The 22,137-nt window shown below is 35.7% G+C and overlaps 1 protein-coding gene across 2 annotated transcripts; it reads right to left on the bottom strand.

Moving 5' to 3' along the window:
• Window positions 1-860: 860 nt before the first annotated feature.
• On the bottom strand, window positions 861-21,100 carry LOC114396623 (alpha-glucan water dikinase, chloroplastic-like). Of its 2 annotated transcripts, none has more exons than XM_028358704.1 (34): window positions 20,949-21,100; window positions 20,543-20,816; window positions 19,756-19,797; window positions 19,548-19,657; window positions 19,333-19,411; window positions 19,113-19,204; window positions 18,860-19,013; window positions 18,232-18,453; window positions 17,763-18,101; window positions 17,566-17,673; window positions 17,346-17,444; window positions 17,117-17,254; window positions 16,926-17,014; window positions 14,421-14,555; window positions 14,064-14,226; window positions 13,869-13,958; window positions 9,577-9,762; window positions 8,997-9,059; window positions 8,832-8,894; window positions 8,685-8,744; window positions 8,338-8,490; window positions 8,113-8,196; window positions 6,999-7,175; window positions 6,817-6,923; window positions 6,463-6,676; window positions 5,342-5,445; window positions 5,051-5,189; window positions 4,761-4,886; window positions 4,062-4,172; window positions 3,288-3,386; window positions 2,405-2,578; window positions 2,192-2,284; window positions 1,907-2,022; window positions 861-1,361 (listed from the first exon to the last, which is right to left on the bottom strand). In XM_028358704.1, the coding sequence occupies exons 2-34, from the start codon at window positions 20,786-20,788 to the stop codon at window positions 1,157-1,159; spliced, it is 4,380 nt and encodes a 1,459-aa protein (XP_028214505.1). In that variant the 5' UTR covers window positions 20,789-20,816; window positions 20,949-21,100; the 3' UTR covers window positions 861-1,156. The 2 variants fall into 2 exon arrangements, with proteins under 2 accessions (XP_028214505.1, XP_028214504.1); XM_028358703.1 differs by having other exon boundaries at window positions 20,543-20,811; window positions 20,949-21,098.
• Between the last annotated feature and the right edge of the window lie 1,037 nt (window positions 21,101-22,137).

Here is a 22,137-nt window from a genome sequence, read left to right as displayed (position 1 = left end):
CACTAATGCTTTTGATTATAGAAGGCTAGTTGGAAAACTCATTTATTTGACAAATTAAGGGTTTACTAGGTTATGGTGTGTTCTTTTCAGTTGTTGGCACTCCATAGTAGAAGGCCTTCAGTGACTCAGACTGGGCTAAATGCTTGGATACTAGGCATTCCATTTTTGCTATTTACTTTGTTCTTCTTTGATTTCAAGGAAATCAAAGAAACAAACTACTATTTCTTGAAGTTCCTCTAAAGCTGAGTATAAAGCAATGGCTAGTGTCACTTGTGAGCTCCAATGGTTGACCTACTTACTTGAAAATTTTGGTATTCAATTCAGTAGACTTGCTTTATTTATACTGTGATAATCATTCAGCATTACATATTGCAACAAATCTTGCGTTCCAAATACATTGAAATCAATTGTCACATTGTTAGAGAGAAGATTCAATCTGGATTGCTCAAGCTAGTGCCTATAGCTTTTGTTGATCAATTGGTATACATTTACACCAAAGCTCTCCCACCTGATGCATTCCAATTTCTCAATTGCAAGTTGGGAATGTCAAACATACATTCTCCATGATATTAACTATGTTAGATGTCAATCATTAGAGAGTCAACTATGATTAGAAAGTAATTTGTTATGGTTGTTAGTATTTAGTTAGACTTATAACTAACTTCTAGTTATGGTTGTTGGTAGTTAATTAAACATGTAACCAACTTCCTCTATGTATAAAAGCTTATACTAACAACTAAACTAGACAGAAACAATAATTCATTGAAGTTGTTTTTCTATTCCAATGCCTTTCTTCTTTCTCACATAACTCCTTTATGCTCATTTTCATCATGCTTCCATTTGATTTTATGGCATACACCTCAAGTAAAAATATAATTTTGATTAGGAAGAAGTAACTAGATACACTATATTGTATATAGTAGGGAAAAAGAATATATAAGACCGTCTAAATTTTTCTTAATTTACAATATTCCGTTTTTATACACTTATTCCTTAATTTTCAATATATCATGTAATAAATCTATAAGGCCATGTTTGGTAATCCGGGGGTTACTCTTGAACTCACAGAAGCTGCCACGGCCACGTTTGAAACGACGTGTTGCACGGGGATGAACATAGTTGAGGTAGGTGGCTTAGAAGACATGGGTATGCAAGTTTACATTTGTGGTCTGGTCTGGACAACATAGACTTTGCCATCCTTGATGACACCTTCAATGTCCTGAGGAGTGCCATACAACTCTTCAATTTCATTTCCTGCACGGGCAATGCTGGACAAGATTGACTGGCGAAAACTACCATCAAGGATCAGTTTGTCTGATGAATAATCAAGCACCACCTTCTCGGCTTCATCCATTGGCACACTGTTCAGAAAGGAAATTCAATCAACCAATGTCGGGAAGCGTGAAATGGAATTGCAAAATAATTAATTAATTCAAAGAGTTCACAGGACAGATTAATATCTCAAATCTCAATGCACATACTAATTTCTTAATATCCCAAGGGTTGGTGTTAAGGTTATGGAAACAGAAAGACCCAAAAGTGAGATACACTGAAATGACTTACGTATCTTGGATACAATTTTTGCCTCAATTTCATATTCATTACGAGGCAGAAACAGTAAAACGATTGCCATTTCATTAAGATAATAAAACATGTGGATACAATTCAGTGCCCTCATTTTATTAGTTATAACGTTATTTGATAAACTTCTCGATAAGTACTTTATTGGAGAAGAAAATAAAAAATTAAAATAAATTAAGTTTTTTCCATAATTTAAAATTGACTTGCACATTTCAACTCTTATAAAAGCTCTCTTAACTTCTTCAAAAAGCTGATTTTAAAGGTTAATCCTTCCAAACAAAACTATATGAAAGATGCTCATGGATGAAGAGATGTCAAAGTTTACCTGTCATAAAGACCTGCACCAGCATAACCTTCTAGATCTTCACCATTGGAATCAGATCGGAAAATAATTGACTGTCTTATAAATAGGCCGACAGGTTTGCTAGGATAACCCAAGACCTAAAGAAGCCCAAAACAATTAGCAGAATAAGGAAAAATTCTTGTAACGCATGCAGTACTGGTAAAGGTAATTTTCTGATCTTATATTTGACACAATCAATAAATGAATGAGAACTAAGGCCCTAAGCATAGAAAATACTACAAAAACAAATCGCTATTACAAAAGTACCTGAGGAGAGTTCAAATCACGTTTCTTGCAGATAAAACTCAAAGCACGACCAGGATAAGCTCCAACCAGTGTTTCTCCAAGTCCCTTTACCACCTATATCAAAAGAGTATCACACTTAAAATCATTGCTTTGTCCCATTCTTTCTTCAATGGTGAATATGTTTCCTTAAATGAATGGAAGAATAGGGAGAAAACACGACATCGTTAAACATACCTCAGCATATATTTCCGATGAATCTCCAGAGGCAGGGTTAGTTGTGTGGATGACAAAAGCATAGTCAGCATTTATCACTTCCTGAACCAGGACTGCCATGGAAAGATATTCGTGGTCGAGTTTCACTTTTCTTGTGCTGAAGTATGCTCTTTCATTCCACTTTGAGCCCCACACCTTTTGTTAATCAAACAAACAAATCATATTGATTCATGAGCAGTAAAATAAGATTATACACAAGTATGATAAAGGTTTTTCCACTAAAATTTGAAATAAGATAAACATAAATTAAACATTTAATATGGATATTTTGAAAGATATTTGCAATGACTGTACATTGTTAGCATGTCCTGGTTCAACAATAAAGGATATTTTAATAAAATAAAGGAGGAACAAGGAAAATCTGTGGGTACTAGATTGTGCATAAAATTGCATAAGAAAAGGAAACCAACGTTACAACTTAAATTTCAAGGTTTGAACCCATCGCATGCATCATATTAAGGATTTCTACATCTTGAATGCTATACAGGAGCCAATAAATTCATAATTGAGAAGAAGAAAAAAGGAATTCATGAAAAATATTGTTAAAAAATGATTCAGGGAAAAAGTATTAGAACATACAATTTCCAGAACATGTCATTTGTACAGTACAAAGAGTATTGATATGACGAAAATAAAAGAAAAATTAGATTAAATATTGACCCCCAATAGCATCTGAAGAAAAATATTTCAAATTTATATTGACCATATTGAAAATGTAAGGGTAGTGGGCAGTTACCAAATATACAAGAAAAGAAAACTTTTTCTTGCATAAGATGTAAACTTAAATGAAACCCGCATCGAACCTAGTTCATGCAATATAATTTACATCGAGAGAAGTCTTAACCTTTTTTATAGCTATCCAAGCTTGTTCCCATCGTTGTTCACCTTCATCACCCGGCCACGGCATTCCAGAACTCTTCATTTTAGTTTTCAACTCCTCTACCTGAATATAGTTAATATTTAATTCGTTGGCTTCATCATAGATATCGTTTATGTGGAGTGGTTTAAAAACTTAACCAAAGTAGCAAAAGAGCTTTAATATCAACTTTTGGAATTCCACTAGGAGTAACACCAGAAATGCTTTGCGCATGAAACAAGGCCATCTTCTATAAACAACTAAAAAAATAGAGATTTGGAAATGGAAGGAAGGGGTATTTGGGTTGTCATAACAGAAATGTTGAGACTCGTTTTGGAATTCCAATTCAAGTGGAGTTATTAGATAGGCATTCATGATAACTTATTTAAGCTGTTTCTTCAGGTAAGCTTTTAGGCTGATTGGCTGCTTTGTTCATAGGAGATTTCTAGCCTTTTTTCATATCTATAGTGTGTAATAAAAAGGGACCAATAGTTGTACAGTTTGACATATAAGAAATACCAAGAAAAATTATATTCTGATTACATGAAAACCCTGAATATATCAAAATCATATATTACATATTATATATAACAACCATCAAGACCAAACCTTGTCCTATTAGGTGGTGCTAGTTAGCTACATAAATCAAATATATTCAGAGTAAGGTCCCTTTTAATTTTATATGCAACAATAAGAAACATAAGAAAGAAATATGTTTATTGTATCATGTCAAAGTTAAGCCTAGTACTAAAAGAAATATACCAACTGGGATGGTGCATTCAACTGTAGAACTGTTTCACGAATCTCCTTGAGAACACTGAAGTCTCCCTCAGTTAACTTCTTTTTCAAATTATTGACCCTCTCAGCCACTGCCTGTTAGTATACACAGTCCAACATTTCATTAGACTACAGGAAAGGCTTGCATAAAGTAAAGAAAAATGAGAGGAAGTCATGAACCTCAAACATACAGTTACACAATCTTTGAGATTTAACCTATGGACTACTATGCTTTAATATAAGTTTGCCTCTGCCATAATCTTTATACTCCTAGGTTATAAGTTATAACACACAAACAGTAACTGCAACAAGGATAGGGGAACCCCATTTTGCAATAGGGTAGGGCATTTGAAATGTATTTAGAAAGGTTCGGTTATCATAAATTATGACATGAAAGTTGGATTTAACACCTTAAAGTTCATATTCAAATATATCCACCAAGAGTTACTATTCTTTTTGTATACAAATTGACAACTGCCATGAATCTAATACAATAGGTTTTGCTATTCAAAGCCAGAATCAGAAGCCAATATGTGTGTATTCCAAATCACAATTCTCATAAGTTAAAAAATCTCACTACTTGACAGACATGGAAAATCTACACAAAAGATAACCACAAAATACAAGCTGCACAGTTCATTATGCAACATGAAAATATATGGGCAAAAGGATAACATGTAGAACCTGGTTTGGTTTATCAGAAAGAACATGTTCAAAAACTCCAAATGGTATGGCAACTGAGGTAGGAATTCCAATCCAAGAAGCTACTTTCCCTTTTAAATAAGAGATATTACGAGATTTAGCTCCAACCTGGGAAAACACAACCTTATCCAAGTTATCCTAAAGGAAACCTGTATAAGAAAAGTGTACATGTATACTGACACACCTGGTGCATTTTGGTGGGTGGAAAGACATAGACATAAGGATAAACAACTATAAATGCCCAAGTTAACAGTGAATTTTTGAAACCTAACCATTTCACCAGTGAATTCTTCAGATGAGACAGCATATCTACCACTAAACTTCTTTCTGGCCAGAGATATGGGTGACACAGAACCAACATCTTTCAGTTGAGTTGATTTGTCATCAATAAACTCACCCTCCTTGACCTCACTGTAAGAAATGCCAAGAGATAAGACAAATAGTATAACAAAGGATATAAAACACAGAAATATAGGTTGGGCAACAGGAGGTGAAGTGAATATTTTAGCAGAAAGGCATTTAAAAATCTTTAGAACTTTAATCTAAAGTAGAAATAATGTTACCTAAAAACTACATCAGCAGATGTAGGCTTTAAGCGTAAAAGCTTTCCTTTATATTCTTGGAGGTTAGCCAGGATATTGGGATCAAAGCATGTAGCAAAACACACCTGGAAAACTCAACTTCAGCATTTGACAGTCATTGCATATGAAATCTCATCGGCAATAAATATCATATGCAAGATAAATATGATAAGATGAAGTTGGCTACATGGCTAACATATCATTGGGCTTGATTAAAAAACCACAAGATAACATATGATAAATATTTTATAATTTATTTCTTGGATTAATGGACATCACATTCTGTAACAGGTTAGCTGATGAAGCCTGTCAAGTCTTTCAATCAAGTCTGCTTAGTTGGTCAAGTCTAAATTTGAACTTCATATCAATTCTGGTAGAAACCCAAGCCACAAAAATAGAAAAGATTGATAATATTTCTGAAATAAGAAAGGATTACAGAGAAAGTGAACTCTCACTACCCAGAGCCTAAGACCTTATTCTCTGCCAAGCCTACAGCCAAAACTGCTAACAACATTCAGACTCCCCATTCTTCTCCTCACTTAAGTGTAATAACTGGCTCCCACAATTAGAATACCCCCATTAGCCTAGTAAGTAGTAACTGACTCCGCACAATGTGAATACAAATTCCAGCACTTGCCCAGACAACAAGTTCTCCTGGCCTTTTACATTTTGACCTTTTATGTCTCTTCTGGTATATTCCAAATCCTGGCCTTTAATCTAGCCCATTAACCAACTGTCCTTAAATTTCCCCAAAAACCCTTTTGTTTACATTATCAACTCTAACAAATTCACAGAATTTCACAGATTGGATGCTGACTTCGATGATAATAAAATTTTGAATCAGCTGAAAACAAAGATGAATTGTTTTAAATATAATAAAAAAAATTATTATAACTTATAAGATATCATTGTTGTTGAAGTATGTTAATTTACAGATGGAGCATACACTAAAATGTCATTATAGTTAAAAGAGGCAGAGCATGTTATTTGACTATGGATATACTGATCAAGAGCCAAATTAAACAAGAAACACACAGGTCCATGATTTAATAATAGTAGCCTTAAATATAAGCAAAATATCCTGGCTACCCAAAGCATGATACCTTGCTATTTCTTGCTCGTACAGAAACATGGGATAGGACATCAGGCATATCAGGTGTCAGGACAGCAACTGTACCATCTGGAATTTCTTCCTCTCCTTTCACACTATTGGCTATCAAAATTGTAGGTCGCTCATATGATTTGTTTTGAACAGTAAGCAACTCATCTACAACCTCAACATATCCAACAGTTTCAACTGGACTAATAACCTGCCAGCTGTTTCAGACAATTATAATTGCATTAGAAGGTTATAATTATCAAAACAATAGAATAATGATGTGCAGTCTAGCATGCTAACAATATTATATTGAAGATGAAATCAGGGATTCAACATGAACAAGCATGATCAATTCCACCTTCCAAGATGAGCTGTCTTTCGGAGCACAGGATCCAGTCGATTTAGAAGAGTAGACAAAGAAGCAGCAGATCCAGCACGGATAATTTCTTCAGTAAATATTTCCACCTGCAAAAGGAGATTTTTAAGAGAGAAACAAAGGGAAAAAATGAAAGATAGAAAACAAATACCAAAAATACATACGGCCCATTTGTCCACGCCAAGCAGTGATCCAAGATATTCTGCCGATGGTTGCAGAATTTCCTGGTATAAATGAGCCTTGTTTGTTAGTGCAAGACGGGTTCTGTCAAGGACTGATTTTGCGTACAATGCCCAATGAGTATCTTTAATCTTGCACATGCTTAAGGCAACATCCCATCCCTTCAAAAGAAAACAAAGAAATATTAAATTGTGGTGGATATTTTTCTTTGTCTAGACAAATATACCATGAACATCTATAAGACCTTACACTGTAATTTAGCACCAATACTGGAACAGCATCTGTGATTATCTAGTATTGTCATGAGCCTTTTACAAAGTATACTCAGTTTTGAGAAGCTTAATTTTGCAGAAAGCAATCTCAATTCTCAAATTAATGTGGAAATAGTATTTATAAACTAGTGTTGTTGAAAGAAGCTGGGCATTGACCATGTTACTTTAAATCATAATCCATAACGAATAGTGTATTGACCATGATAAAAAAGAAAAAAAAATTATTACACAATGAACAGCTGTAAATAATAATGAGGTCATGACATTTTAGGCATCAGAATGTTCCCAGCCAACTAAAAGTTTACTATAGAAAAAGGAAAAGGGGGTGGGGGGGGGGGGGGGGGGGGGGATTAGTTTGAAACAGGGGAAGTTTTGGGATAGTTAAAGTGTTAGTAGTGTTATTATAAGTGCGGGGTTTTCTATTATAAATAGACCGCTATAGGGAAAAGGAGAGGCATGGTTTATAGGTGTAAATTGTGCCTTGGATCTTTGGAAAGGGGAAACCCTTGGAGGAGAACCATTTCTCTTATTTTCTGTACTTTCCTTACCAATCAATAAAACTCTTTCTATTCTGCTACTGTCATTCTCGGTACCTAACAGACATGGATTTATACTTTTATACTAATAACTGCTACTTTGAGACTGCAATTAAATTCAGTTTACATTCAAAACAAAACATTTTAAAGTAGTGCACAACCCAAGTCTTCGTTGTAAGTGAAAACATTTTCAGATGACATGCCACATATATAGGCTTTATAAGCCTGAGTCTGCATTTTGAAATAACATGACTAGTGAGTATGAAATAAAAATGGGCAAGTCACTATACCTTCAAACAGTAGATAAGATCTTCATTGTCATCCGATGAAAGTGCGAGATTTTCAAGAACCAAGCTAATGAAGTACATTATTTTCTGCATAGTCCATATTTAAGATCTGTTAAAAATTTGATTTAAAATAATATATATATATATATATATATATATATACATCAACATAAATAAATCCAGTAAGCGACATTTAAAACCAATTAGACCCTCGAAACAGGGAATCACCTCAGGTCCAGCATTGTTTAATTCCTCATAACTCCTTTCCACTGCTGTTCTAACTGTAGAATCAAGGGCAACATCCAAAAATATAAGATCTTTCAGACGACTTTGGGATTTACTGAGTGATGGTTGGAGTTCTTGACGAGCCTCAAGCAACCCCTATTGCATAGAAACAAACATATATTAGTATTAGCATAAATAGGGCTAGTGCTTTGTATTTCATATCTTGTCAAATCAATATCAATTTCACATTATTAATTTGCATATTCTCAATTTTTCTTTTTTCATACCTAAATTATATAATTTCAATATAAACAAAAAATGACTATTGATAATATTAAAGAAGCATATACCTCAAGAAGTGGTTCAACATTCTTCTCTTCAACGTGTTCCATGACAAACTCAAGTAATTCCTGCATGAGGTAGATAAAACAAATAATCGTTATAATTCAGAATACATAACATCATAAACAAATTTATAACAAGTTAATTAACATAACTGGAAAACCAGTAGGCAAACCCGGCACTGGATTTATCTTCACCCCTACCATGAAGCCCTGACCCTGAGGAACAACAAAGTGTAAATTAATAGCATGAAAATCACTCAAAATATATGAACAAGATGGTTCCCTGGACAAGAGAGGTCTTATCTGTCTTGTTGTTACCTCAGATTTGTAGCCCATACAATTTGAAATAGCAGATTCAAGATCTGCACCGGAATGAACTGCCTGCATATGATGTAATCAAACCAAAATCATCATATAATAAAATATAATCCATGATGTGAGCCAAATATGTCAAGGGTACTAGGGTGGGAAACACATGAACGGACAAAATCTTCTAAGAAGGCCACCAACAAGGGAATGAAAGGTGAAACAAATCTTCAAACCAGTAGCAGTAGTAGATTCCTATAGAATGTAAGGTAGAAACCCAATGAACCTCCCCCCCTCCCCATTGCAGCTTATCATTAGCAACAACAAACCTTATCTGAAAAACTTGAACTCCAATATGTTTACTTTCTTATGCTAACAGGAATGCAAAGCAGCAGCAACTTTTCTATCATGATCATATCCCAATGTATATGCACCCATGTTGACACAACAGTAACAATTATAACAAAAAAGAAAAATATTGAATAAAAGCCAAGAGCTTTTTCAACTGGCGTGCATTCACTAACTGAAAAAGAAGAAAAAAGAATAAGAAAAAAAAATAACACATAATTAAGATCACATATATAAATACAACCTTTAAAGTCCTCATGTAGTTTCCCAGATCTCGCAGAAGACCTTCCTTCTGATCTCTCCTAAAATTTGGTTCAGAATGGATGGCACGGTCATAGCTCAGAAGCCGCTCTTTTGTTATTCCATTGTCATTCAATGCTTTCCAGTAAACACCAATATCAAAGTCACTATTTATATAATCAATTAGTGCCTGGAGACATTTAACGAAACATCAACAGTGAGGACAATAAGGCAAACCATAAGAAATTACAAAGAGAACAACTAAAAGAATCTAAGATCTAATAGAATAACAGAAAATTAAAACTAACTGTGAGTGTATTAATTTCTCAAGTAAGGAGAAGATCATACAGATATTTATAGGCTAGACAAAGAGTGCTAGAGAAACTACTCAGTGCAGACTTAGCAATTACTAGACTCAATTACTAACTTGAGACACAAATCAGTTATAGAAGAAAAACTAGCCTACTGCAGGTCTACTGTTACACAGTGAACCTTTTAAACAAAGAGTTTAAACATATACTCTTATACTCCCCCCACAAACTCAGGGTTATTGATAAAACTAACAACAGTCAGTGGTCTTAAGAACAAGCAAGGAGGGATCACATTTGCTTTGAACAAAACCAAACCCTATAAGAGTCCTAGTGAGCCTCTCCTACCAGGCCCTAGTTGCCTGTTTAAGGCCATAAATGGCCTTCTGCAGCTTGCAAACAAGAGTAGAATCAATGGTTTCAAACCCTGGTAGCTGAACCATGTACACCTCCTCAGTTAGAAGTCCATGTAGAAAAGCATTATTAATATCTACTTGTTGAAGTGGCCAATGATTAGTGAGGGCTATGAACAGAATGAGTCGAATAGTTACAGCTCAATCACTGGAGAAAAAGTTTCTGAATAATCACAACCAAACTTCAGATGAAATCCCTTAGCAACCAGCCTAGATCTGTACCTATTCAGTGTCCCATCTGGATTTTCTTTAATCCTGAAAACCCACTTACAGTCAATGGCTGCCTTCCCTGATGGAAGAGAAGTCAATGTCAAGGTTTTGTTTTCCATTAGAGCATCAAAGTCAGCTTGCATGGCTTGTCTCCATGGAGGAGAAATTAAGGCCTGCTTCACAGTAGAAGGTTCAGCAGTAGTAAAAAGCAAAGTAGGATGAAGTTTAGGTTTGACAATGCCAGACTTGGAACTAGTCTGCATAGGATGAACAGAAGAGGAAAGCTGTTCAGAAACTGATTGAGTCTGTTCAGGAACAGTGACATGACAAGACTTAGGAACAGGACTTGACAACTCAGAAGCTGAGTTTGACTGATTAGACTCATAAGACAGACTGAGAAGGGGAAATCTGTTGAGACGAAACAGATTGAGGAGTAACATGCTGTATAGGAATGTCAGAATTTGAGGAGATAGGTGCAGAATTAGGTGAGAGTGTAGGCTGAGGGAACAACTCCGAGAAGTAAAATTCTGGATGTAGTAGTTGGTGTGGGAGGTTGAGCTTTGTGTTTAGCAAATGGAAAATCAGAATATCTTTAGAGATGAAAAGCTGTCCAGTGGAATAGCCTTTGTGGCAAGAAGAATTGCCAAGAAAAGTATACTAAGAGTGGAGCAAAATTGGAGTTTGTGCTTGTTATAGGGTCGCATGAGAGGAGAACAAGCACACCCAAAGACCTTTAGGAAAGAGAAGTCTGGAGATTTATGAAATAACAAGACAAGAGGAGTAGAATGAGGGGGGAATGTGAAGCTGGAGTTCTGTTTATAAGATAAACAGCTGTATGAAAAGCATGATCCCAATGTGAGAGGGGAAGGGAAGCATGAGATAGAAGTGTGAGCCCCATTTCCACTATGTGGCGATGCTTCCTCTCCACTACACCATTCTGATGGTAAGTGGGAGGACAGATTAGTCTGTGATGAATACCAAAAGAGGAAAGATATTGAGTGAAAGGAAAAAACTCCCCCCCCCCCCCTTGAACTTCTCTAATTTTCTTGTTTAGTTGAAGCTCAACCAAAGTCTTAAACTGTTTAAAAATGGCAAGTGTATCAGACTTTTGTTTAAGAAAGTAAATCCAAGTATATCACTATGAGCATCAGTGAAAGATACATAATATTGATAACATGAAATGGGTGATGGACCCCAAAGATCCAAGAATATAAGTTGTAATGGTTCATAGTCAGTAAAGGAAGGTTGAGAGGGTAATTTGTGAGATTTTCCCATACAACATGCTACACTTAAATCAGTACTCATTTTATTAGAAGTAGGTTTCTTACACAATTTGAGTACATGAGACAAAACAGAAAAATTTGGATGGCCAAGCCTATTGGGCCATAGAGAACCTGAAGTAGAAGTGTGTGTAGGTACAGTGTGAGTAGTTTTTAACACTTGAACAGGAGTAGAAACACAGTGAGCAGAATTGGACTGATTTGAGTGTAGACATGAGCTGAGAGGAAGAGATGGAAACTGATAAAGCCCATCTGAACCAAGGAACCCTTCAAGTAGGACAGAATGATCAACCTGTGATTTGACAAAACAGAGAGTAGGATGAAATTCAAAATAGGCATTGTTATCTTTTGCAAAAGTACTAACACTAACAAGATTTTTAGTGATAGAAGGAACATGCAAAAGATTTGAGATAAAGAGTAACATTAGAACAAGAGGTAGACTGAAATTTAGCTGAACCAATGGACTTGATAGGCAAACCTTGACCATTTGCAAGGAAAATATTTTCATTCCCTTGGACTGCAGCAGAATTCGTGAGATTTTCACCATCAGTGGTGACATGGTGAGAAGCATTCGAGTCCACAACCCAGTTTTGGGACGGTCATGAGCTAAGTACTCTAGTGGGAAAGAAGTTTGATAGGTCATTGATGCTACTGAATACTGAGTCATGGATGGAGCTGCTACAGTAGAGAGGGTAGGTGCTATATAAGTAATTTGATGTGCCTGTGACTGTGGAGGACCAAACTGAGTGTAGTTTCGTTGTAAATGAAATCCTGGTGGTGCAGTGTAAGTAGCTGGAGAATTAGGAAACTGTTGATGTCCAGTGGCAAACTGATTTGGTTGATAAATGTTTTGCTGAGGCATGCAGGATGAGTCAAACCTGTAGTGACAGTATGCTGCAATGTGTCCAAATTTACTGCAGACTTGACACTGGACATTACTGTTACCACCATGAGCACCGCAATGGCGACAGCCACCACGCTGACCTCCACCACAGCCACAAAAGCCATAGTCACCACACTGATAGTTATTGTAAGACTGATTGTGACAAGAATTTGCTGAGTTCAACTTCGACTGAGTATACTGAACAACAGACGAGGAGGAAGCATCAGGCTGCTTCGAAGCAGTGGCCTGAGTAAGATTGAGAGACACAATCTCTGTTTGCTTGTTCCTTTCAATGCGTGCTTCTTGCGCAACTAACAGTGAACCAATTTTAGAAAAAGAAAATAGATCAGGCTTGGTAGTCATAAGCAGTACCAGCAATTCATACTCAGAAGGAAGACCTTCAAGGATAACATCTAGTTGTTCATGCTCTGAAACAGGATGTCTTATGGAGTAAAGCGCATCAACAATAACCTTAATGAGAAGTAAAAATTCAAAAACTGACTTATCTCCTTTTTTGGAGTTGCGAAGCTGATACTGAAGCTCCCAAGTGCGATAAAGAGGATTTTCAATTCCTGCATCTAGATCAGAAACTGAGAGAAATTGCATCGGAATCTCGGGATTCACCAAAAATCAATGAAGACGATGTGCAGTGAGCACAGGATCAACCTGCTGCTGCCAAACAAGAAAATTCGAATAGGAGTGTTTCTCCGAGATGATATAAGGAAAGTTCGCTGGAAAAGAGGAATTCATCGGCAAAGCTGGAATAGAAGAGGAAGAATCGACACCAGTTGGCGGAATCATGCTGAATGGTGTAGGTTTAAAAGGAGCGGATGAATCGACACCAGTTGGCAGAACCATGGTGAATGGTGTAGGTTGAAAAGGACCAGAAGCCATTAGAGAAGCTTCTCAGGCTCTGAATACAATAAAAGAATCTAAGATCTAACAGAATAACAGAAAACCAAAACTAACTTTGAGTGTATTAATTTCTTAAGTGAGGAGAGGATCATACAGATATTTATAGGCTAGACAAAGAGTGCTAAAGAAGCTACTCAGTGCTGACTCAGCACTGACTAGACTCAATAACTAACTTGAGACACAAATCAGTTATAGAAGAAAAACTAGCCTACTGCAGGTCTACTGTTAGACAGTTAACCTTTTAAAAAAAGTTTAAACATATACTCGTATAAGAACAACTACATTACCTGACAGATTACAACATCATCAGGACTAGTATTATTGTGTAATTTCTGGTGCCATTCCTCCATCATTCCACCTTTGCAATCATTATTTCTCTTCAAGTCAAATAGAAAATTTGCACGTAAGTTAAGATCAATGCATATGCAGACAGGAGGGAAATAGGTAGACACTAAGGAAAAGCAAATAAAAATATTATGTACCTGGATAACAAGGATTTCATCCCGAATCCTCTGTCCGACATCTCCTTCACCTCCACGACCAACAGTGGACAAGATCATCCTCACAATTTCCCTATACTGTGGATAATTTGCATAAACATCTTGGAGCAAGTCTGTAAGCCTATCCTGTGCTTTACTTATCTCACTGTTCCAATCAGTAACCAATACTCATGATCAGAAGAGGATCAAGCACAGACAGGAAAGACAATAAACAAGCCAAATTAAAACAGTAAGTTGATATTATGATTAATAATCGATATTTCCCATAAGGGTTAAAACTATTCATTGTCCACAAGCGAATAAACCAAGTGATGATAAACATTTTATTAGGAGGTCTACCGTGGCTTCACATTGTAATTTTTGTTCCATATGAGCTGCCTTGTAGCCATGAATCTCATCCACACCAAAATCCCCGCAAGACCCAGTTGACCAGCATTTTTGGCTTCATCTATCAAATCTGATGCAATGTTAAATCTGAAGGAAAGAAAAAAGATGAGTGATCAACCCAGATCCAATGGAACAAGGTAACATCCTAATAAATATTTTGGTAAGCACATTAAATCAGCAATGATGCTACAGTTCATAAGACATTGATGAAGGTAAATTTTTAATTACCACATCATGGATTGATTGGAAGCAAAGTAATAACACATCAAAAAATTCACATTCATGTGGCATTTTGTTCAGCCAAATGCATCAAGGTTGGTTTTACAATTGAAAAGGGAAATTAAAAAACGGAGGAACTCTAGCTTTTACACACACTATTCAACACATTCTTATTATTAGGTGAAATTTATGTGGGTCTCATACTCTCACTATTTAATGGGACCTACATGAATTTCACCTACTAATAGAATATTGAAAAGGGTGTTAGAAAGTGTGTTGTTGACTCTTTTCTAAGTAAAAAATTATTGTCTATTACAATCAATAATGCTGCTTAAACCAACACCAAAGAGACTAAGTGCTTAACAGGGAACTTAAAGTATGGTCAGTCCACAAATGAAAAACCCAATGAGAGAGAAAAAGAGAAGAAAATCAAGTTCTGTTCAAATTCAAATCCAATAAAGGAACCTAGGAAAACTTTCTTTGCCATGGAAATGCCTGATTGTTTCTTTTCATGTATGTCATTAATATTGAGAAGAATTATCTGTAGCTTTGTTCCAAAGTTAGAAAAAGGGAAAATATAGTAAAAGGTAGCAGGTAAAGCAGATGCTTATATTAGACTGGCTGAATATAGTAGCCGTCCTAGTTTTGTTCACAAAAGAGGCATGTCATATTCCAAACCCAAGAGAATATATTGGTGAACCCACAGTAAGTAGTCAGGGAATAGAAGGAGCCAAAATGAAGAACATAAAAATAAACCTCAAACAAGCAAATGTTAAATATTTGTTTCTGAATATCAGTAAAAGTAATTGTCAGGATAATTTATCATCTCACAGTTAACAACATTTTCCATGTATCTAATATGACACCAGAAAAAATTCCATTTGCAAACTAGACTGTCAATCATTCACCATTACTCTCGTATAACAAAATAGTAATGCGGTCTCCTTTGACAAATTCATCCCTTTGATATTGGCTGACTGATCTTTTAAAACACACACACATACATATCAAAAGTTGATAATACTAATTAGGAGCTGCACTTTGAAATTGAAATCTATGGTACTAAAAAAATATAGAAAATAACCCAAATTCAAAAGCATTATGTGAAGGTGGTGATGAGATGAACCAAATAAATATTATTTTCGCTAACAAAATATATAATTTACAAAGGCTATCAGAAAATAAATTACCTACTTCTCCATTAAAAATTCATGAAATATAAAAGGTAATCAAATTAAAAATGATATAACCAAATTCAGCTTCGTGTTACAAATTGGTTTTACATATTTTTCACCAGTAGAATCAGAAAAATCAACTTAAAAGTACCTCTATCAATTTTCACAAGCATCTATAACTTGACATAATTGCATGCATTAGTAAATATTGTTAAGAATAAAGGGTTTCAGTATGTATATGGGATTGGTTCATATGCTTGTATATACTTAACCTAGAAATATAAATATGAGGGTTGCTACACATTGAAGTGAATCCAATTACAGTTTACTCGTATGTCTCTCTCTATCACCAATGGTCTGAGTGGTACAGAGTTCGGTCTCCTAAAGCAAGGTCGCAGGTTCAAGCCTTGTGGATGGAAAAAAAACATGGTTGGGAGGCACTAACGAATCCATAAATTTTATGTTTTGGGGGAAATATTCATATAAATAAATTTGTGGGGGCAAACTTATGCTATAGATTAAATTTTTATAATTCATTTCATATTATGGTAGTAATTTATAATTACACATTACACGTGTATATAACATTAAGAATTTTTAAAAATTTGTGGGGGCAAGTTACTTCTTCCTTTTACAGTTCAATAGATGTCTCCCACTTCCACCGTTGAAATTCTATAATATTAATATGATTCTCAATATGATAAATCTAAGATTAATTTTGTCATGGATATCGAAAATAAAATAAAAAAGATAATTTCCAATACTTCAGTGATGAGTATTTTTAACAAACCAATAACTCAACTAAACCTTTGATATTACATGCACGTAACACAGACATAGAATAAGGCATTGGTAGCTGGTGGCACAGGAAGCTCAGTTTGCCTTTTAAGACTATAACTATCTGTGCAGACCCTGGGCCAATCTACCATAAACCACATGTTTTGCCACAATAGTAGTAGCAAAAAATGTTTTCTTAAGATCCCATACAAAACCTTGTTTCTAGCATGTGAAGACTATAACAATAATTTAATAAAGTAGTAAAAGTTTTTAAGGGATTACTCACCGATGCATGAAGGACTTTTGTGCCTCACTTTCCATTTCTGCTATTTTATTCAACAAGAACTTGGCTGTACCTTTGCCATTGCCAAAATCCTTTTAACAGAAAAAAAAAATATTGTTGCGCATGATAACATGGTGATAGGCCATCATAATTTGATAGGGAGTAAATACAATCACAATTTAAGGGAGTGTAACCTTCTGTTTCTGCTTCTTCCCTCCAAATTCAATATAAAAATTTGATCCATTGTTCTTTATCCATTCTCCATCCGACAGAATGACAAAAGGTATTCCTTTAAAAGTATCATCATCAACCTCTATATCCAAGGACTGGACCTGAAATTGTATTTCATGTTATGAATTTCTTTTAGATTCAAATCTCAAAGACCTAAAGACTAAAAATACTTCGGATTGATATTGTAGACACCTCATAAGAAGGATGAGACGAAGAACCAGCTTTGAAAGGTGTTTCAGCGGCCTCATTCATAGTAACAGATCCAGGGGGCAGAGCAGTTTCAGGTGGTACCTAAGATTGCCATTGATTTTTCATGTAAATAAAATGCCCATAGAGAATGATGAAATGGGACAAAACAATTTTAACAGCCAAAGTCTTCCTGTCAGGTTTATAGTCAACAATATACACTCACCAACCACTCTTCAGATGTTCTAGATAAGGCCCAGTGAAGTGTAAAAGGTTTTTTCGAGTCTGTAGCTAGGTGAACCTTAATCTTGCCAGCATCCTTGGTAACAAGGACCTTAAAGATATGAAAGACTATCAAAGTTAGGATGGTCAACAAAAGAAGAGCTACTAGCAGAAAACATCAATTTGACAGAATAGTCTCACCAGAAGATAATTATCACCAAGCTTGTATATTGTCTTATTCAAAACAGGACCACTTTCATATTCTTCCCTTGCATTGGCATAATGTTCAATTACTGTCAAGGCTTTTGGAGCATCTATAACTTGTTCAACTATATTTTGTGCAACATTTCGGTTGATAAGCTGCATCAAATCTCTCTTTTTCCTCTGTATTCTTTCAGCACGAAAGTATTTTTTGGTTTTCAATTGCTTGGCAACTTTAGTTTGTATCTCTCCTTTGACAATCTTCTTCCGTATCGCATCCAGAGAAGCCCCCTTCTCAAGCTCTTCTAACAATTCTTTTCTTGCTTCCTCAAATTCCATCTAATTCAATTAAGCAGTGAGTGCCAAAAAGTATTGTTGGAGAAAATGAAATATGATTGACAATCTAAGTAATTAATATTTAATACTCAGCAGAAAAAAGAAGAAATCAGAAAAGATGTTATAAAGTTACAAGTTGTTGTTCCCGAGAGTAGTTAGGCTTCCCAGCTTTTTCCCATCGTATAAAAGCTTGAATCTGTACAAGTTCATCAGGGATGGTCTTTGTTTCAGAAACAGAAGGCTCCTTTACTTCGGCAGCTTTAGTTTTCTTAGTTAACCTTGCATGGAGATCTTGCACAGAAGTACCCCTGGCTACTTCCTCCAATAGTTCATTCCGAGCTGCTTCATATTCCTCCTAACATAATTAATAGGAGTAAAATATATCAAGCTAATGTCGAATTCCGGCTTAATAGGAGTGGGAAGGATCCTAGAATCAACTTAGATGCGGATTAGGAGTGGGAATATCAATAAACCTAGAGAATACATACACATAGCATTAATAGGAGATTGCAAAGACTAAACTTTTTCAGAGGTAATTATGGCAAGCATAATCAAGAACATTTACCCTGGATACATTCAGAAAAATAGATTTGATATATTCTTCGAAGGTATAGCAAAAAAGCAATATAACAGCAAAATTGGAGAGCAAAACAAACTTATGGAAAACTTGGGAAATCATAATAAGAATCAGCTTAACAAAGTAGGAAGCAAACTTCAAAAATTTGCAGTTAAATGCATGACATGTACATCTGATTACTGACCTTCTCTTGCTCTGGAGTGTACATCTGCTTACCCTTTCGTTCCCACCTAAGATATGCTTGAATCTGTACAAGGTCTTCAGGAACTGAAACTTCTTGAGATAGCTTGCTTTTTACTGGTAACTTGATGTGAAAGTTCTCACCATTATTCTTAAACCTACACTTAGAAAAAAGCAAATAACTGCGTTTAAATTTACCGTGAAATTGTTAATTGAATAAAGGGGAGAAAAAAAAAACAAGATTATGAAAAACACACCACTTATTCTTAGCCTCATCAAGTATGAGGAACTCAATGGCTTGTGCAGCAGGATCGTCAATTTCTATTTTAAGGAAAGATCCTGAGTCGGACTAATAAGAGAAAAACAAAAGGAAAAATAGTCAAACAATAAGCAAATCTATATTTAAATCAGTAAAGTCAGTTTACTAACATTCCCAGGAAACTTTCTTTTATTTTGCAGTTATTATTGAAAACTTACTTTCACAAAAGGAGTTCTAAGAGCTCTGCTCTTATAATTTTTAGTTCCATCTGGGTGACGAGAAGGAAGAACCCACTTCCTGAAAATTAAAAAAGAAAAAAGTAAATAAGTCTCCTTCAAGTTACAGGATATATTACAGACAAATTAACTCACCCAAACACCTAAAACTCCTGAGGAATATCAAAATAACTTACAAAAACTAGTACAGAACATACCCTGGCTGATCACGCACAACTCCCCAATGTAAAAGCAGAGACTCACTATTATATGAAACCTTAAAATCTACTTGTCTTGCAGCTCCTGGTTCTGAAGAACTAACAGCAATCTGCTCCATTGAATAACAGCATCCATTAGCTAATAATGCATTACTACAATCTCATATTTATCATTCATAATTCAATATTTTGAGCCACAGCTGAATACCTGCAACTCAATATTTCCGTCAAGGTTGAACTTCCCAGAAAGCTGCTCCATTGCCAAAAATACAGTCAACACAACACTCAAATTCAAGTTGATAAAGACAGACAAGCAGAGAAGCACATTGAATGATTGATTAAAATTTACGCAGACAAACACACAATACGTTAATTTCGAGCCCAAATTAACTTCTTTTTTATCCGTAGAAATTGAAGACATGTACCAGGTAATTTATAACACTCATGCACCCTGACCTTACTTTACCAACTGAGCTAAACCCCTTGGTATAACATACACAAGCTATATTCTCATGTACAAGTATTCAATGCCTCAGGCGAATTAACGTTATATTTTCAATGTTCCGCTCTAGACACTGTCAAGGCTCAAGAGTGAACATGCTTCACCATTTCCATTAAAATTACTAATTCTTTGCAACTTTGTTACAGAGCTGCATTCAAGGTTACCTACCGCTAACAGACATCCAATACGATTTTATCAGCAGCATTAAATAATAATAATAATAATAATAATAATAATAATAATAATAATAATAATAAAATTGAGAGGGACTCGAGGAGTTACTTTTCATTCTGACTCGTCATCTTTCATTGTTTTTTTAATCTAATGATCGAAGTAACTTACTTTAATCATTAGATTAAATTGTTAGATTAAGGAAAATGAAGGACGGAGACAGGAAGTAACTCTCGGAGTAAATTAATCATTCTCAGTAATACTTACAATTATAATTATAATAGTGATTGGATTGAAACGACGTTATGATGATCATACATACCTCAGAAGCCAGATTGGTGGTTAAAACAGCGCGTGGAACAGCGTCAACGTGGCGGTGGTGGTGCCTTCCCATGGTTAATTTGCGTTTCCTCACACACAGCCTGCTCCGGCGAAAATTTGTAGGAGCCAAAAAGAGGTTCTTCTTTCCTTTGTTCGCACTCACCTCCAAGGAACTAACCTTACTTTGATGCTCCGCAACCGTTTGCGTTTGACAAAGCACCGTCTGGTGGAAGATACTCTGGCTCATCTTCCCGGATCCACACTTTATCACTGCTCTACGAAAATCATTAGCATACGTCAAATTCATTCACAATCAGCGAAAAAATTGCGATGCAAAAAATCAGAAATGGTGAATATATAAATTCGAGAAAAGGAAAAGTGGAATTTGAGAAAGAAGAGAGAAAAACCTTTGTTGCGTTGAATCGGTTGAAGGTGTGAGAAGAGTGTGAGATTGGGAATCACGTGAAAATGGGGAGAGGAAATCTACGTTGATGATGATGGAATTGGAGAGAGAGCTTTGAACTGTGCGTGTATGTGTATATCGTTTGGTTCACTTGGAACGATGATGGAGGGAAGGTAATATCAAGGGGGATGAACACGTGGCGTAATGGTATTGGACGGGGTTCGGTCTGGAGAAGTTTGTCACGTGCTTCGTCACATAAAACAGTGTCTGTGAACGAACAAGCCCGTGGGGCACGTGGGGCCCGTGAGAGCCGATACTTTCTCCTTTATGATATTCAGAACCGCGTTCTTCCTTATTTGCCCTTGCTTTTCTACTTAATTTCAGTAATGCCATGATTCTAATTTTCTATCGAGCGAGAGGGAAAATAAACGTGAATCACAGGGTGAGAATCATCCACATATTAGACAAATTATTAACATCTACTCCTATCTTCTAGGATTTCCTTGGTGAAACTACTCCTATCTTCTAGGATAACAATTCCGGTGAGTTTTTTTAAAAAAAAATAATTGAACTTCATTTTGTACAGAGTGACATTTAATGTTTGCATAAAATGTTTTGACCACAAAATGAGTGCAAAAGGTTGGCTCATTCCAAATTAAGAGGTTTGTGCCTCAGATCTTATGTTGCTAATTAACTTTTGGAAAATACTAACAAGTGTCTTAAGGGCATTAGTTAAGGAATCAAGTGGGGGTCATGGATAGATTTTTACCACTACTTGGTTGTTTGACTTTGTGGCATCTGAAGTGAAGATAGAAAGCAAATTAGTATGGACACAATTTTCGTCATTAGGGTTTAAATATTATGATGAGAGACAACTTTTAGCCTTGGCAATAGCGGTGGGGAAACCCATAAAAGTGAATGCACCAAGGGGAAAGTTTTCATGTGTGTGTGTGGAGATACACCTAAATAAGCTAGTAGTTGGTAGAGTGTGGTTCTAGGATCATTGGTTACATGTGGAATATGAAGGACTTCATTTAATCTACAAGAAATGTGGGTTGTATTGGCATATGGCTAGTACTTGCCCAATAGGAAAGGTGACAAAGATGCTAATAGCGGGACAATCTACGAGGACGAATGGGGGAGAGAGGACTAACGGCGATGCTAGCTCGAAGGATGGAGCCAAGACGCAAAAC

Source organism: Glycine soja, chromosome 18 (assembly GCF_004193775.1).
Source record: "Glycine soja cultivar W05 chromosome 18, ASM419377v2, whole genome shotgun sequence".
NCBI classification, from domain to species: Eukaryota; Viridiplantae; Streptophyta; class Magnoliopsida; order Fabales; family Fabaceae; genus Glycine; species Glycine soja.
This window is presented reverse-complemented; position numbering and strand designations above follow the sequence as displayed.